The 15,998-nt window shown below is 34.3% G+C and overlaps 1 protein-coding gene across 2 annotated transcripts in view; it reads right to left on the minus strand.

Annotated features, from left to right (window-relative positions):
* The window catches only part of LOC138690960 (sodium-dependent proline transporter-like), a 68,757-nt gene that overhangs the window by 20,137 nt on the left and 32,622 nt on the right, over positions 1–15,998 (minus strand). For both annotated transcript variants that reach the window (XM_069812554.1, XM_069812553.1), the window contains exon 2: positions 10,204–10,338. In XM_069812554.1, coding sequence (XP_069668655.1) covers positions 10,204–10,338 — 135 coding nt within the window. The remainder of the gene's footprint in view (positions 1–10,203; positions 10,339–15,998) is intronic.

Genomic DNA, 15,998 nt, shown 5'->3' on the forward strand with positions numbered 1-15,998 from the left:
ATGCAAATCCAACAATGTTCACTTCTTAGCAAGATGAAGTACAATCGTCACTCTTAAGGAAATGTGCGGGTTCTTGAGAGCAAGCAATGCAGGTGCTTTGACAGCCCTGTTCTATTGCTTTAATGGTATCAGAGTTACTAAAACTGTAACTGTGGTCTCAAGTTCTCATTCTGTCACAGTTTCACTGGCGTCATTTTCGGTGTTCTAGTGGTTAACATACCACGTGTTGGATCCGAAGTGCTTGGATTCAAAACTCGTGGTGAGCAATGTACTGGTATCTAAAGTTGGCCGGAATGAATTACATAAATTCATTAACTAAATTTATGCCTTATGTACATTTGTGAAGTTACTCTATTAATTTTATTCTTTGATCGTCATCTTTCCGCAATAGAGGTCCAGCGCTCATACTTTCCTGTCAGAGTATAAAGAGACTTAAGGCTGGTTCACAATAAACTGGGAACGGAAATAATGTTAAAATAAATGTATTTAAATGTGAGCGTTCACAATTAATTATTGTGTATGCTCACATTTAAATAGGCCTACATTTATTTTAACATTATTTCCGTTCTCGTTTCCGTTCCCGGTTTATTGTGAACCAGCCTTTACAATCCCAATCATAAGAAAACAATACAAATTAATTAAAAACATAGGCTTAATGTATATATTAGACATAATGTATGTGCCCTGGTCCTCTAATGCAGGAAGATAGACTGGCAGATGCTTCCTACATTATCTTTTGGTTTTCTCTAATTTCATTCCAACTAACCATACCTGAATTCCAAAGAGCAAACAAGTGACGACGACGACGATCACAAGACTACAGCAACCTAATATTCGAATATGGAGAATTTTGGAATTTTGCGTTGCTGTGGAATGAATTTACATGTCACACTGTATTTGGCAGCAGCTTAGGTCGTTTATGCAGTGGTGCATCCAGAAATATGATTTGGGGTTGGGGTATTTATAGTCAGTGTCATACACTCTTAAGGGGATAGGTACAGCTTACAGCAGTAAACTTTTTGGAAATATTCAATATTTTTTTCCTCCATTACTGTATCTTGTGCAATAATGAAAATTGGTATGTGTAAAATACTGTCCTGCTATATGAAAAAAAAAAATATATATACTGTATATATATATATATATATATATATATATATACACAGTATATATATTTTTTTACGATTAAAAAAATTATATATATATATTTTTTTTTTTCCCCCAAAATTCAAAATGGTGGCAGTTTACTGTGTAGTGACAAAGCATTTCCCTCATAACTCATAAACTTGTTAACTTTTTCATTTTTCTCTCGCTTTTATTTTATTGCTGAAACTCATGTTTACAATATCATGCTCTTTCAACTACATTCCTTAATTATAATATATCATTTTTTTATTTTGTGTTGGAAGAAAATAATGATATCTGACCATTTTTTAAATGAATTTATTTTTTACCAAACAATCTATCAAAGGTAGAGAATTGATCTTGCATCGTGTTGTAGATATGACATGCATAAATAGACACAAAAAATTTCATCACAGAATGTTGGATAGTTTTTGAGTTACGTGGGATACGTTTCACCACTGCACAGTGAACTGAATTGGGGGGGGGGGAATCTTTTTTTAATCGTGATTTTTTCTTCATATAGCAGAAGGACAGTGTTTTACACATACTAATTTTCATTATTGTACAAGAGACAGTAATGGAGGAAAAAAATGTTGAATATTTCCAAAATTTTACTGCTGTAAGCTGTACCTAAGTCCTTAAAGCAACAAGCTGTATAACTGTATTCTTACGCAAATCGCAGATGGTTTGAGTACAGATTGTGTCACTGAGATGTGACTGGCTGGCGGGAATGGTTGGAACTACCAGACTCGCTCCGAATAAATGTTACAGAATTTCGAACATTATCGAAAGTTCGTGCTTTTTCTTAAGAAAAAAAAACTTCGAACATTATCTAAAGTTCGAGCTTTCTGTTTAAAAATAAACGTTTCAAAGAGCACATACTTTCCACAACAATAGATAGGGCAGTAAAAAGTTTTCTTCTTTCTCGTTTTCCCCTTTTTTTATTTGGGGGGCTTGGGCCCCTTAGACTCCTCCCCGTGGGTGCGCCACTGTCACTATGAACGGAGGTTTGTTGTTTACGACTTGCACTTTTTTACAACCACGTGCTAAGTACACCTCAAAGATCAATTCTGGTTAGTCTCGCGTTAGTCATTTCGCTAACGGTGAACCTATTTTTTGATTAGTGAAGTTACCGTTTAACTGACACTGTTACAGACTTAAGATGTTCAGGTGTAATGTGTGAACAAGGATTCGCGCACATAAATATGTCGTTCAGAAATTAACAGCCGCGAATTCGAAACCGTTGGTTTACGTAAGTGTATTCGGTGATGACTTATGACCCAGGACAATGTTGTCCGCGGTGCAGAGGAACAGGTTCCAAGCGAAGGTCAAGGTCCGGCAGTTCGGTGCACTGCCTTCTGGTTATTGTATGTAGGTAATGGATGGGAACAGCTGTATACAGGAAGTAAGTGATGCGAGCTGCGGGTCCCGTAGCCACACGGCGGAACAAGCTACGGTGATGCTGCGAAAACCGAATTGAAGACGTTCACAGAAATTTTATTCACGTTTCGACATCTCTATCATCGTATTTAATGCCTATAAATAATTAGTACCCTACTGTATGTAGTAGTAATATTATTATCTGCTTCACAGCCATCTCACAACATTCTCATGGGAGCAGATAAAAAAGTTATTTTTTTTCTTCCACCATATTAATAATGTCAAAACAAGTGCTTATACAAATTTTGGTCACTCGAGCGCTATTGCGAAGGGCGTAAAAATGTCTCCCTGGGGTCGTTTACAGAAAGAAAACACAATTTCATGGAAAGATGTATTGGAACAGATACAACAATAATTGTTGAGATATTTTTCAATATATTTCCCACCGAAACTGAGACATGTCATACCGTGGGATCAACTTTTGTCAAAGCCTACATTCTAAGACTACTCGTAGACTTTCCTATTTTCAAATTATGAAGAAACTCTATATACAAAAGATAGGGGAAGGGGAGGAGGTCGAAAAAAAATGAATATTTTAAACATTTTTCAAAACTACAGTACATCTTTCATTTATAAATAAATCGGCTCTGGTGATAGAGGACTCAGAAAGAGGTTAGTCGATTATCATGAATACAGTATTTTAATTCGTTCTTTTTCTATAACATTCACCATGATTAATAACATAACGGAACTACAGTCTAGTATATACAGTCACGAAGCTTGAGTTGATGAGGGCACTAGGAACAACAGACTGTGTCGGTACTGTTTCACATGTGATGAGGCGATAGTAGCGATCCTAGTGGTTAGCAACTATCTATGGATGCATATTCCCTACGTATTGAGCTTCGTGACTGTATATACTAGATTGTGATAGAACTGTTGTTATTCAATTGTTTTTTATTAGCTTTTGTTTATGATTACTTAATTAATGACCCTCTTATTCTTCATAGCGATCAACTGAAGCATTTGTCTTTGTAGTATACACATATTGCGATTATAAATTCTAGCCTTTCCTTTCTTTTTTTTTTTTTTTACAAAATAATAGTTTATACACAGTAAAAAAAAATATGATTTTGTACGTTTCGAGACGTGTAGAATCCAGAAATTGAAAAATAAGCACATGGTTCCATAAAATAAGACTCCTTGGTATAAGCTTTATGAATGAAAAACATAGAGTTTGAAAACACGTTTAAAATATTTTTTTTTTGGCCCCATATTAACTTTGTAAATTAGAAAGCTAGAAGCAATGTTCCATATTTTTTACTCACCTTGTTGACTATATTTAATTATTTTATCATAATTTCGGAGTAATTGAGACTTAGGCTAGCAGTGTACGTACTTCGCGAGCATGATGCGAAAATGTTCACCCATGTAGGTCTACTGTACCGACATCTATGAAATCAGTCTGGAAAGTGTAACTGTTTGATATAAACATTGTGTTTATGTGCACTAGACATAGTTACATTGTACATTGTTTTAGCAGAAAGATCTTCGACGCAATTATACAAAATACAGTAATTAATACAAACGAGTTTATAGCGCGTGAAAAAAAGCGCATTGTTTTCTGTGAGCTGAATTTTTTCTGTTTTAATTTGACGTCAATTCTAAGAACCTCTGAGTGGTCACTGAATCATGGCACGCATTTTACAGAGATTTTTACTTTTACAATGCAATACCTATAAGTACTAGGCAAATGCCCATTTTTTTCCTTTTCCTAGTAGACTAGATCGCCTCCAATATTACATTCCATTGATATAATTAATTTTTGCTCTTAGATATGTTTTAACTGCCAATTTTCGGATTAAACAAAGCCGTACTGACTATTGCATTATAAAGTTAAATTCCTTGCTAACTTTTTATCTCACAAAATACTGTTAGGAGTTGATATAGCATTTTTCTCCTTAAAATAGTCTCCTTAATTTCTACATCTCTTTATCATCATTAGTAATTTTGACTCCTAAATATTTTACATCCCCCCACAGAATTTTATTGCCTAATTAGATCTTGGTCTTTCAGCAAATTGTGCAGGATCATGAGTTAAAGTGGCTATTAAAATGTCAAATATGTATATATATACATATATACTGTATTTATATATAGTGCGTACATCTTATCTTTCCACACCCGCAGGAAGTAGAATGGAAGCGTCAGTGTACAGCGCAGCAGCTCATATGCGAGCGTGGAAAGATAAAATGTACGCACTACCTTATATATATATATATATATATATATATATATATATATATATATATACTGTATTTCCTCTAATGATACACAGTTTTAAGAAAGTATTGTGATGTTAATTGGAGACAGGGTAGTAGAGCTTGTACTGTCTACGTTTGTACCAATGTTTTTGTGACAATCTGTATATAAGTTATAACACTTAGACAAACTTAAACAATACAGACCCTTCTACTCTGTCTCCAATCATTAACATCACAATACTTTCTTAAAACTTCGTATTATGTGAAAGTAATTGAGAAAATATTTGGAAATTTTTACGAACCAACGTTAGGACAACACAAGGGATGATGACGTGGGATCGGCAAGACATCGCACTGATAGCGACAAACATCTATAGGCCTATCCTAGGCGAGATTCAATCCCACGTACGTGGCTTTCACAGAACATTTTATCTGCACATTAGCAGTTGAACACCGCGACGGACAGGGACAAATGTTACTACAGTTTAATTCAATCACAAACTAGTTTTCTGTATTAATCAAACAAGCTAAATAAAACTCAGACCAGAGGTTAACAGACTCCCATACTCAACAGCAAGGACCACTCGTCATTACTTAATAGCCATCTTAACGGATCATCTCGACCTCTGTGCCTAAAAGAAAACCTCACGGCTAGATTCTTACACTCAACACGCAAGTTAAACACTAAGGGTGGAATTCATAGACATTTCGCAGCACGCGCTACGAGCGTACTAAGCTAGCCCCGGCTATCCACTGGTTACTAGTACAGAATTCAAATCATATCCTATCGCTAACACTGGTTTATTAATACGAAAAACGTAGATAATCAACCGAAAGCCCGCGCCAAAAATGTCTATGAATACGAACCTATTTTGATATATATAGTGAACCGTAAGTAATGTCATATCAGTCATTCATTTCAGGAGGTTATTCTTTGAAATATTTCAAACAATAAATTTTAATACCTTTTTGCTCGTTTTTTCTTCCTTTTCGAAAAAAGAAATGTTTAAGTGAAACATTTCATACCGTGTTTTGGAAAAAAACATTGATATAATTCCCAATATGCACGTCAACTTATTAAGAAAGCAGTGTATTATGTATGATATGTGATTGAAAAAATTTTAGGTTTGTCCTTTAAATGTGCCGAGATTTGCTCCGAACAAATGTAACTTTCGTTGTGAAAAGTAATTTTAAAATGTTACATTCCTTCGGATCAAATTTCTGCACATTTAAATGACAAAACAAAATTCTTTCAATAATTATTCTTATCATAATTCACTACTCTCTTAAATTGATTGAACATATTGGGAATTAAATCAATGGCTTTCCCAAAACCCGCTATGAAATGTTTAATATAAAACAATTTTTACCTTGGAAAGGAAGCAAAAATGAGCAAAATTGTATTAATTATTTTTCTTTGAAATATCTCAAAGAATAACCCTATGAAATTAATGACATTACTTACGGTTCAGTCTGTATATTAATTTACTTATCAGTTTGTTATCGGTAGTCTTTTGTTCTGTTTTCTCACTTGTTATTTCTTTTATTTATTCCTGTATTTGTTTCTAATCACCTACATTCATGAACCGTAGTTTAAAAATCTCCTGTCTACAGAACTTACTAGCAGTTTGTAATTATTGGTTTCGCTCACTGGTTCAGGTATATGCCGATAAACGATTACACACTTGCCATTTTGTACGTACGTGCTTTTAACTTATCTCGCTGTCATTCCTGTGACCTGCGTTGAATAAAAATTCCTACCTACTCAGATGAATGATTTTTCATTTACAGTAGCGACCAAGTGTCTGCAATAAGGAAGAGGTATTGGCCAAGTCCTGTTTAAGGTCGACAGGGTCAGGTTACAAAGGAGGCCGAAAGGTCGAACATAGCCTGTAGAAGATCAAAAACGATAGGGAGAATCTCTCTCATTAGTTGATGGATGGGTGGGTGTGCAGGTAAGCAAATAGACGTACGCAATTTAGAAGGCCATGACTGATTGTACATAAATTGACGGAAAATTAAAAAAGAATCGGTGGATCTTCCGAGCATTAAAAATTCAAGACCAAATAACACAAACAACAGCAAAGCAAGTTTGTGGTAATCAATTCTCCCATTATCTTCTGGCTTAGTTGCCTCATAAGTGGTGCCTTGTTGGTATCATTTGTGAGGTTCAGACCTGTCCACGGACAGTTGGCTAATTAACAACCGGTAACTGTTGAATTATTTAAATTAATAAATAATGACTTTACTGTGTTAACATAAAAATGATGTTATTGTACCTGATTGACTAGTTGCGATGTTTTTTTACATCATCTGCTGAATCCTCGACAAGTTTTGATGTTGAATTCTTGACTAAGAACATCGAAACTGGTCTGTCAGGTACAATATTATTATTTAAAATGTTAACACAATAATGTCGTTCCTTATAAATTTAAATAACTTAACAGTTAATCAGTAATTATATAACTGTTAAAAGAGTGTATACAAGAATAAAGAAAACAATTTTTCCCCCTCTTTCTTTAAGAATACAGTAGGCCATGGCAGCCAATGTAATAACGGCACTGGATTAGTAAAATATTAAATAATTTCATATTTAATAGTAATAGATCTAATATGCATTAGCTTCTTTTTATTAATAAATTTGTGAAATAGGTAATCGTAGTTCTAATAAATAGCCTACCATTTCGAGGTTTTGATTTTCCTTAGATAAATTTAGTCGCAACTAAATTTGCTGGTAAATTTATCGACAAAATGAAAATCTCCCTTAGAATTTACTATAACAATTCAATTCAATTATTATTGTCGGCCTGGGTAGTATAATCGGTACAGCGCTGGCATTCTGTGCTCGAGGTTGCAGGTTCGATCCCGGCCCAGGTCGATAGCATTTAAGTGTGCTTAAATGCGACAGGCTCATATCAGTAGATTTACTGGCATGTAAAAGAACTCCTGCGGGACAAAATTCCGGCACACCGGCGACGCTGATATAACCTCGGCAGTTGCGAGCATCGTTAAATATTGTCGACCTGGGTAGCGTAGTCGGTACAGCGCTGGCATTCTGTGCTCGAGGTTGCGGGTTCGATCCCGGCCCAGGTCGATAGCATTTAAGTGTGCTTAAATGGGACAGGCTCTTGTCAGTAGATTTACTGGCATGTAAAAGAACTCCTGCGGGACAAAATTCCGGCACACGGGCGACGCTGATATAACCTCGGCAGTTGCGAGCGTCGTTAAATAAACCATAATTCAAAATTTTCAATTATTATTATAGGTCTATACTGAGGTATTTCTAATTATTTTGCGACTTTAGTTTAAGTTTTTATCATTTACATTCAGTGAATATACAGATAAGAAAGGGTTCGTATTTCTTAAATGATTTCCTTTCCTTGTAATAATATGCTGATGAGTTTCCATAAAAGCAGTTAGAGCTGTAGGGGTCTCTCTGAATGACAGTACTGCTGAATATAGAACGAAATAAATACGTTTAGACTCTCATGCGAAACTACTTATATGTTTTGGCCTTTATATCACTTTTAAATACAGGTTTTCGTAATTGTAAAAATAATATGAGAAATGATTACAATACAAATACAAATAATTTATTTGTTTTATGGGAATTCCAGTATCATCAATGACATAGTCTTCTTCAATTGAATCAAGTATCTTACACTTTTGGATAATAAATGTTTTCTTTTGCGTGCAATCCAGAACATTAAAGTGTGCGTGTATATTAAATATCATATAGGGATGTATTATATGATATTCTTATTGAATTTGGTATTCCCAAGAAACTAGTTCCATTAATTAAAATGTGTCTCAGTGAAACATACAGCAGAGTCCGTATAGGTCAGTTTCTATCTGAAGCTTTTCCAATTCACTGCGGGCTAAAGCAGGGAGATGCACTATCACCTTTACTTTTTAACTTCGCTTTAGAATATGCCATTAGGAATGTTCAGGATAACAGGCAGGGTTTGGAATTGAACGGGTTACATCAGCTTCTTGTCTATGCGGATGACGTGAATATGTTAGGAGAAAATACACAAACGATTAGGGAAAACACGGAAATTTTACTTGAAGCAAGTAAAGCGATCGGTTTGGAAGTAAATCCCGAAAAGATAAAGTATATGATTATGTCTCGTGACCAGAATATAGTACGAAATGGAAATATAAAAATTGGAGATTTATCCTTCGAAGAGGTGGAAAAATTCAAACGTCTTGGAGCAACAGTAACAAATATAAATGACACTAGGGAGGAAATTAAACGCAGAATAAATATGGGAAATGCGTGTTATTATTCGGTTGAGAAGCTTTTATCATCCAGTCTGCTGTCAAAAAATCTGAAAGTTAGAATTTATAAAACAGTTATATTACCGGCTGTTCTGTATGGTTATGAAACTTGGACTCTCACTCTGAAAGAGGAACATAGGTTAAGGGTGTTTGAGAATAAGGTGCTTAGGAAAATATTTGGGGCTAAGCCGGATGAAGTTACAGGAGAATGGAGAAAGTTACACAACGCAGAACTGCACGCATTGTACTCTTCACCTGACATAATTAGGAACATTAAATCCAGACGTTTGAGATGGGCAGGGCATGTAGCACGTATGGGCGAATCCAGAAATGCATATAGAGTGTTAGTTGGGAGCCCGAGACGTAGATGGGAGGATAATATTAAAATTGATTTGAGGGAGGTGGGATATGATGATAGAGACTGGATTAATCTTGCACAGGTTAGGGACCGATGGCGGGCTTATGTGAGGGCGGCAATGAACCTTCGGGTTCCTTAAAAGCCATTTGTAAGTAAGTAAGTAAGCAAGCATAGGGCCTATGCATATATTTTTTAAAATGGTAGGCCCTAATTCGAGGAGATATACTACATTATTAAAGATCCGAATTCATTACGAAACACAACGCGTAAAATGAGAAAATGACGCATATCTTTTGAAATTAGAAAGCTGGAACCTGCACAATATTAAATATTCAGATTTTTTTTGCTCTGGTATAACAACTGTATATAGGTATGTACAATTATGGAAAACAAAACAATTAAGTCACAGTTTCACCTCTATTATAGAAGCAAGGTCATAAATTCCGTCCCACCTAGCAGATGAATTCCATCCTTTGTGAATGTGAAGTCATGTGTTCTGACGGAAATCCAGCGCCAAGCGGACTCTACGTCATTGTGGTACAATTACATGCTAGTAGTTTTTAATGCTTTGATGTTTAATTTGTTTTGTCTCTAACACAATTTAATTATGAAAACACGTCGTTTGTAAAGTACCTCGTTATATACTGACATTTTCTGTGCAAGAGTCGGTTAACAATAGGTCATTCAGAAACTGTCACAGTTCCTTCATTAACAATTTTTAATGTAATTCTGTGAAACAATCTTCAACAATACTCGTATATCATTAAAAGCTGCTCCGTGGAGTATGTCACTAACCGTGAAAAATGGGTGCCATCCTTTGGAAGGCTTTGTTAGGTCCCAGCCCCGAATACTGTCCGACTACCAGCTCCAAGAAGAAGATGGGAAGGCCCATCGTGAACAGCATGATGATGTAGGGCACCAGGAAAGCACCTGTAACAAATTAAGACGTTAGACTGATTCAGAAAGCACTCTTAACTAGGCCGCTTTTCACTCAGGGGACCCGGGTTCTGATTCTGAATGGACAAAGATAGATTGTGACAGAGTTCGTCGGATAGATCATGTTCCTCCTGCTAACAAGCAATTTTTTTCATAATTAATCATTATCCCTGTGCACAAAGCTAATGATTATGGCTTATTTTTCGAGTTTATTATTTTAATGTCGATTTTATGTATTATACTTTTATTTTTAGTAGACTGAAATAATTTCTTAAGAACAATATTATAAATATGTTTTTGAAATTTTAGGATCTAAAAAGTCAAATTAGGGTTTCCTTACATGGCTGAAGTATTATTTAGAATTTTATAGACCTCCGAAATATTTTTTATGGTTTAACAAATATTTTAAATGCTATTTCGGTCTTCATAGATGTCTTTGAGGATAATATAATTATTTTTAAATATGCGTACTAATTATGATTTTGTAATTGTTTTAATATCATATAGAATTTTATAAGCGTTTTTAAAAATATTATAGGGGTTGTATAACTATTTTAAAATAATATTAGGATTTTATGTTTTTGAAATACCACTAGGACTTTATAAGTATTATGACGAAATGCTATTTAGAATTGGTTTAAATACATTTAAGATTTTGTAAGTGTTTTTGAAACACTGTTAGATTTTATAATTATTTTTCAAATGCCACTAGAAGTTTATAATTATTTTTAAATAATTTTTAACATTTTCAAATTTTTTATAGTTATTGTTTTAAATGTGATTTAGAATGTTATCATTATTCTAAATACTATTTAATGATTTTTATGCAATTTAGGATTTCATACATGCTTCTGAAATTTCACTAGCATTTTATAATTATTTTAAATAATATTTGAAATATACAACCTTTTAAATACCATTTAGAATTTTATAATTGTTGTTAAATATTATTTAGGATTTTATAAACGAATGAATGAATAAACAAATAGTACATAAATAAATAAATGCATAAATACATACATAATAAACAAGCAAATACAGAAATTAATAAATAATTATAAAAACATAAACAATGAAGTGAATAATTAGGTTCTGTAGGCTCCGAATACTAGATAAGGTATTTTTAGGTGTTGTCAAATTCTCATATTTTATTTGCCGAAATGCAAAATGTTTTCCTTATTGTGCAATGACAGGGCCCTTAACTTGCCGTTATTCACCCCGACTCTATGAATGTTGCTACTGCCGAGAAGCATAAACGCACGTAGTTTGTCAGAGACTATCTAGAGTACACCACAAGCGGTTGGTCTACGTTGCAATCGTAATAAATAATGATAATGATGGCGATGAACTGATGATTTTTAGTAGGTTATTTTACGACGCTTTATCAACATCTCAGGTTATTTAGCGTCTGAATGAGATTAAGGTGATAATGCCAGTGAAATGAGTCCGGGGTCCAGCACGTAAAGTTACCCAGCATTTGCTCATATTGGGTTGAGGGAAAACCCCGAAAAAAGACCTCAACCAGGTAACTTGCCCCAACCGCGAATCGAACCCGGGCCACCTGGTTTCGCGGCCAGACGCGCTAGCCGTTACTCCACAGGTGTGGGTGAACTGATGATGATGATAGAGAACTGTTGGGATGTTACAGAACAGAAGTACTGGAGAAAACCCCTGTGTTGCCTGGACAACGGATTTGTTCAACACCAGATACAAGTTCAGGGTGAACTGAGAGTTGAACCCACCCACCCTCGGCTTTCATATAGCCCAACAAGTTAGCATTAAGCCACCATGGCGATGAAACGCGAAATGTAAAAGTGAACTGAAATGTTTAAGTTACATAACACTAAATTAATATAATACGTTCTAATCCAAGGATCCCTGGCATTGTAAATATGGTTGAGAAAAGATAAAATATTGTATTAATCATACTGGACATTTTGAACAAGAGAAAAGACGATTTTATCTTGACTACATAATCTTACATTTTAACTACTTTGCTCTTATCGTCTAACTCTACTGCATGAAGACAATTAAAACCGTGGGATTACTACAACAAAATTCCCTCGAGACAAGTAATCACACAGGCTAAAATTTCAGGTGCTGTACGGCAGTAGACAGAAAGACACAAAGAAACACGCGTTTATTGGATTTAAGCCTATGTCCTCCTTTTAAGAGATATAAGCCTATGTCCTCCTTTTAAGAGATAGGAATATTAGGCAGATCTGTGACGATTTTTTAACACGTAAATCAGATGTTCAATTGCCAGCCTTCGCAGGCCCTTGTGAATTGTGAACCAAAATAATTCGAAATGACAAGAACAAGGTAAGTAGGTCTATGCGTATAATCATTCGTATAATCATTTTGGATTCAGCGACATGCAGTATTATTGGGTTGTCGTACGGGAAAGGAGAAGTATGCGGAATTTAGACCATTCACATGGGCCCATTATGCTACTTACATAATCGAATTTTGATATGGAAGAGTGATAACTCGTAAATTTTGACAGGAACCCTCTTACACAGGGACAGCATTCTGTAATGTGCCTTATTTTATTTTCTGAATGTTAAGAAGAGTTTTCTATATCTGTTTTCGTGTAACCTGCCTACGCTAATCTCAATGATGTCCCAGATTCCATCAAACATTTTCGCCTTTCTTATTAAGCCTGACAGCGTTTGATGGAATCGAGGTAAATTGTTTATTGCTAGAAGCTCGGAGGACCGAATAAAGAGCTCGTGTGAAATCTAAAGCCCTAGATTAAAAATCATGTTATTAGTTGTTCCTTCCTTTAAACCAGTCGTTCCGAACCTGTGGTCCGCGGAACCAAGGGTGTGTTTTCAAATGATATTCTAACTAAACCTAACTTTATCATGTTCTCTAATTTTACCAACTTGCTTCAATACTATTGCTTATTTCTGAGGAACATAATTTAAAAGGAATGAGTTCTCGTGAGGGACTTCTCTTGGCTTGGAAGTCTTTCATACCTATCCGACATTTTTAGTTTTTTGAATCTTCAGGGTCCAACTTTGTGTTCACTGTCCAGGATAAGACTGTAACAACATCAAAGAAATTAAACTAAACTTGTAGTCTCGCTGAGTTATCAATCAAGAATTCGATTCATTTATCACTTTTAGTGACTTTACAGCAACACAAGTTGATGAATTCTCGTCCCATATCTTTGGAAGTTTAAAAAGCATCTTTATTGATTGACATTAAAATTAAGAGAATATTACATGTTGTAGCAATCCTGTGATTGATGAATATATTATGATATAGTATGATTTCTGTGTAATGGCTTCAGAAAAGAACAACAATGAATGTAGGAAAGGGTGTTTCATGTTGTACAGATGCCATAATACTCGTAAAACACATTACATTGCTTCTATGAGATAATCTCGGAAGAACAGCGGTGGACACTAAAGTAGAACTTCAGGTTTTAACTCTGCTTTCAGATTACATTTAGACTAATAGTGAATGGCACACTTACGTCGCTTTCTACTCATGTCAGACGTGACAGGTCAACAATAATACGAGTAGTTGTAATACAGTTCACTTCATTGGCTACTGAACACTTTTTCTTTAACATTACGATATTCATGTGTACGAGTACTTTCCTCAATAATAATAATAATAATAATAATAATAATAATAATAATAATAATAATAATAATAATAATAATAATAATAATAATAGGCTAATAATAATAATAATAATAATAATAATAATAATAATAATAATAATAATAATAATAATAATAAGTCGCCCTCGGTAGCGTAGTTGGTATAGCCCTGTCCTTCTATGCTCGAGGTTGCGGGTTCGATCCTGGCTGAGGTCGATGGCATTTAAGTGTGTTTAAATGCGACAGGCTCATGTCAGTAGATTTACTGACATGTAAAAGAACTCCTGCGGGACAAAATAACGGTACACCAGCGACGCTGATATAACCTCTGTAGTTGCGAGCGTCGTTAAATAAACTATAATTTGATTTGATTTGATGATAATAATAATAATAATAATAATAATAATAATAATAATAATAATAATATGAAAAGGATATTCAGTATTTGAGAAGAAGAAATAATTAACTGAAGAATAAAAGATACAGATATTTTCTCATCAGGTAATGTCGGTGTTGGAACAAAACTTTAGCCGAATTGTGTTGAGACAAGAAATTAATTTAATCTTCAAAGTAAAGGTCATCAGATTCTATGGTCTTGAACTCTTGAGTCATCTTTCAGCGAGGTTTGTTATCCCGCGACGGTACCAGTTTCCGATTTTTGACTCAAATAATTCGTTGATACACATTTCAACGGCTTCCAAGTTGTAAAAATTTCTTCCACGTAGGATCGAAACAGATGGAAATCTGAAGGCGCAAGATCAGGGCTATACTATGCCGAGTGTGGTAACAGTTCGATTCCTCCCAATTCCTGGATTTTTTTTTCCATTGTTTTTCGTGCGGTATGGAGTCTCGCATTGTTCTCTTGCAAGAGAATTTATTATATTTCGATTAACTAGTGGCGGGAATCTTTCTTTTCAAAACTTCATAGATTCGTTCTAGCTGTTGAGAATAAAGATCCGCATCAAATGCACGCACGTTTGAAACAAATTCCCAGTAAATTATACCTTTAAAATTCCGCCAGACACATGAATTACTTTGGGTCCGAACCGATTTTGTTTAACAACGATACTCGCAGAGAGTCACTGTTTTGAGGTGTCAGGGCTGCTGTAATATCCCATTTTTTAATGTGATGTAACATGAGTTCTATGTACGCATATACCAAGTCAAGTACAATTTTAGCAAATTAAATGCAAATTAATTGAAATTAACATATTCCCTATAAATATACTGTATTAAATTATTACTACATATAACTCATGACTTCACCTTTTAAGGTAGGTACAGCTTACAGCAGTAAAGGTTTTGGAAATATTCAACATTTTTTCCTCCATTATTATATCTCGTACAATAATGAAAAATGGTATTGTAAAACACTGTCCTTCTGCTATATGAAAAAAATACTTTTACGATTAAAAAAATATTTATATATATATATATATATATTTTTTTTTTCAAAATTCAAAATGTGCAGTTCACAGTGCAGTGATGAAGCGTTTCCCTCATAACTCATAAACTTGTTAACTTTTTCATGTTCTCTTTCTCTTTTATTTTATTGCTCAAATTCATGTTTACAATATCATGCTCTTTCAACTACATCCTTTAACAAATAATATATTTTTTTTTTATTTTGTGTTAGAAGAAAATACTGATATTTGACCATTTTGTAAAAATGAATTTATTTTTTATCAGGCAATCCTTCAAAGATAGAGAAGTAGTCTTGTATCATATTGTAGCTATAACATGCATAAATACACACAAAAAATTTCACCACAGAATGTTGGGTAGTGTTTGAGTTATGTGGGAAACGCCTCATCACTGCACAGTGAACTGAATTTTGAAAAAAAAAAAAAAATGTAAATAATTTTTTTAAATCGTAAAAATATTTTTTTTTCGTATAGCAGGACAGTGTTTTACACATACTAATTTTCATTACTGTACAAGATATATTAATGGAGGAAAAAAATGTTTAGGGGAGAGTCGGGTAGTATCGGACATCGGGTAATATCGGACAGTGAGTTTCTTTCATCAACCACACGA

Source organism: Periplaneta americana, chromosome 16, assembly GCF_040183065.1.
Source record: "Periplaneta americana isolate PAMFEO1 chromosome 16, P.americana_PAMFEO1_priV1, whole genome shotgun sequence".
NCBI lineage: Eukaryota > Metazoa > Arthropoda > Insecta > Blattodea > Blattidae > Periplaneta > Periplaneta americana.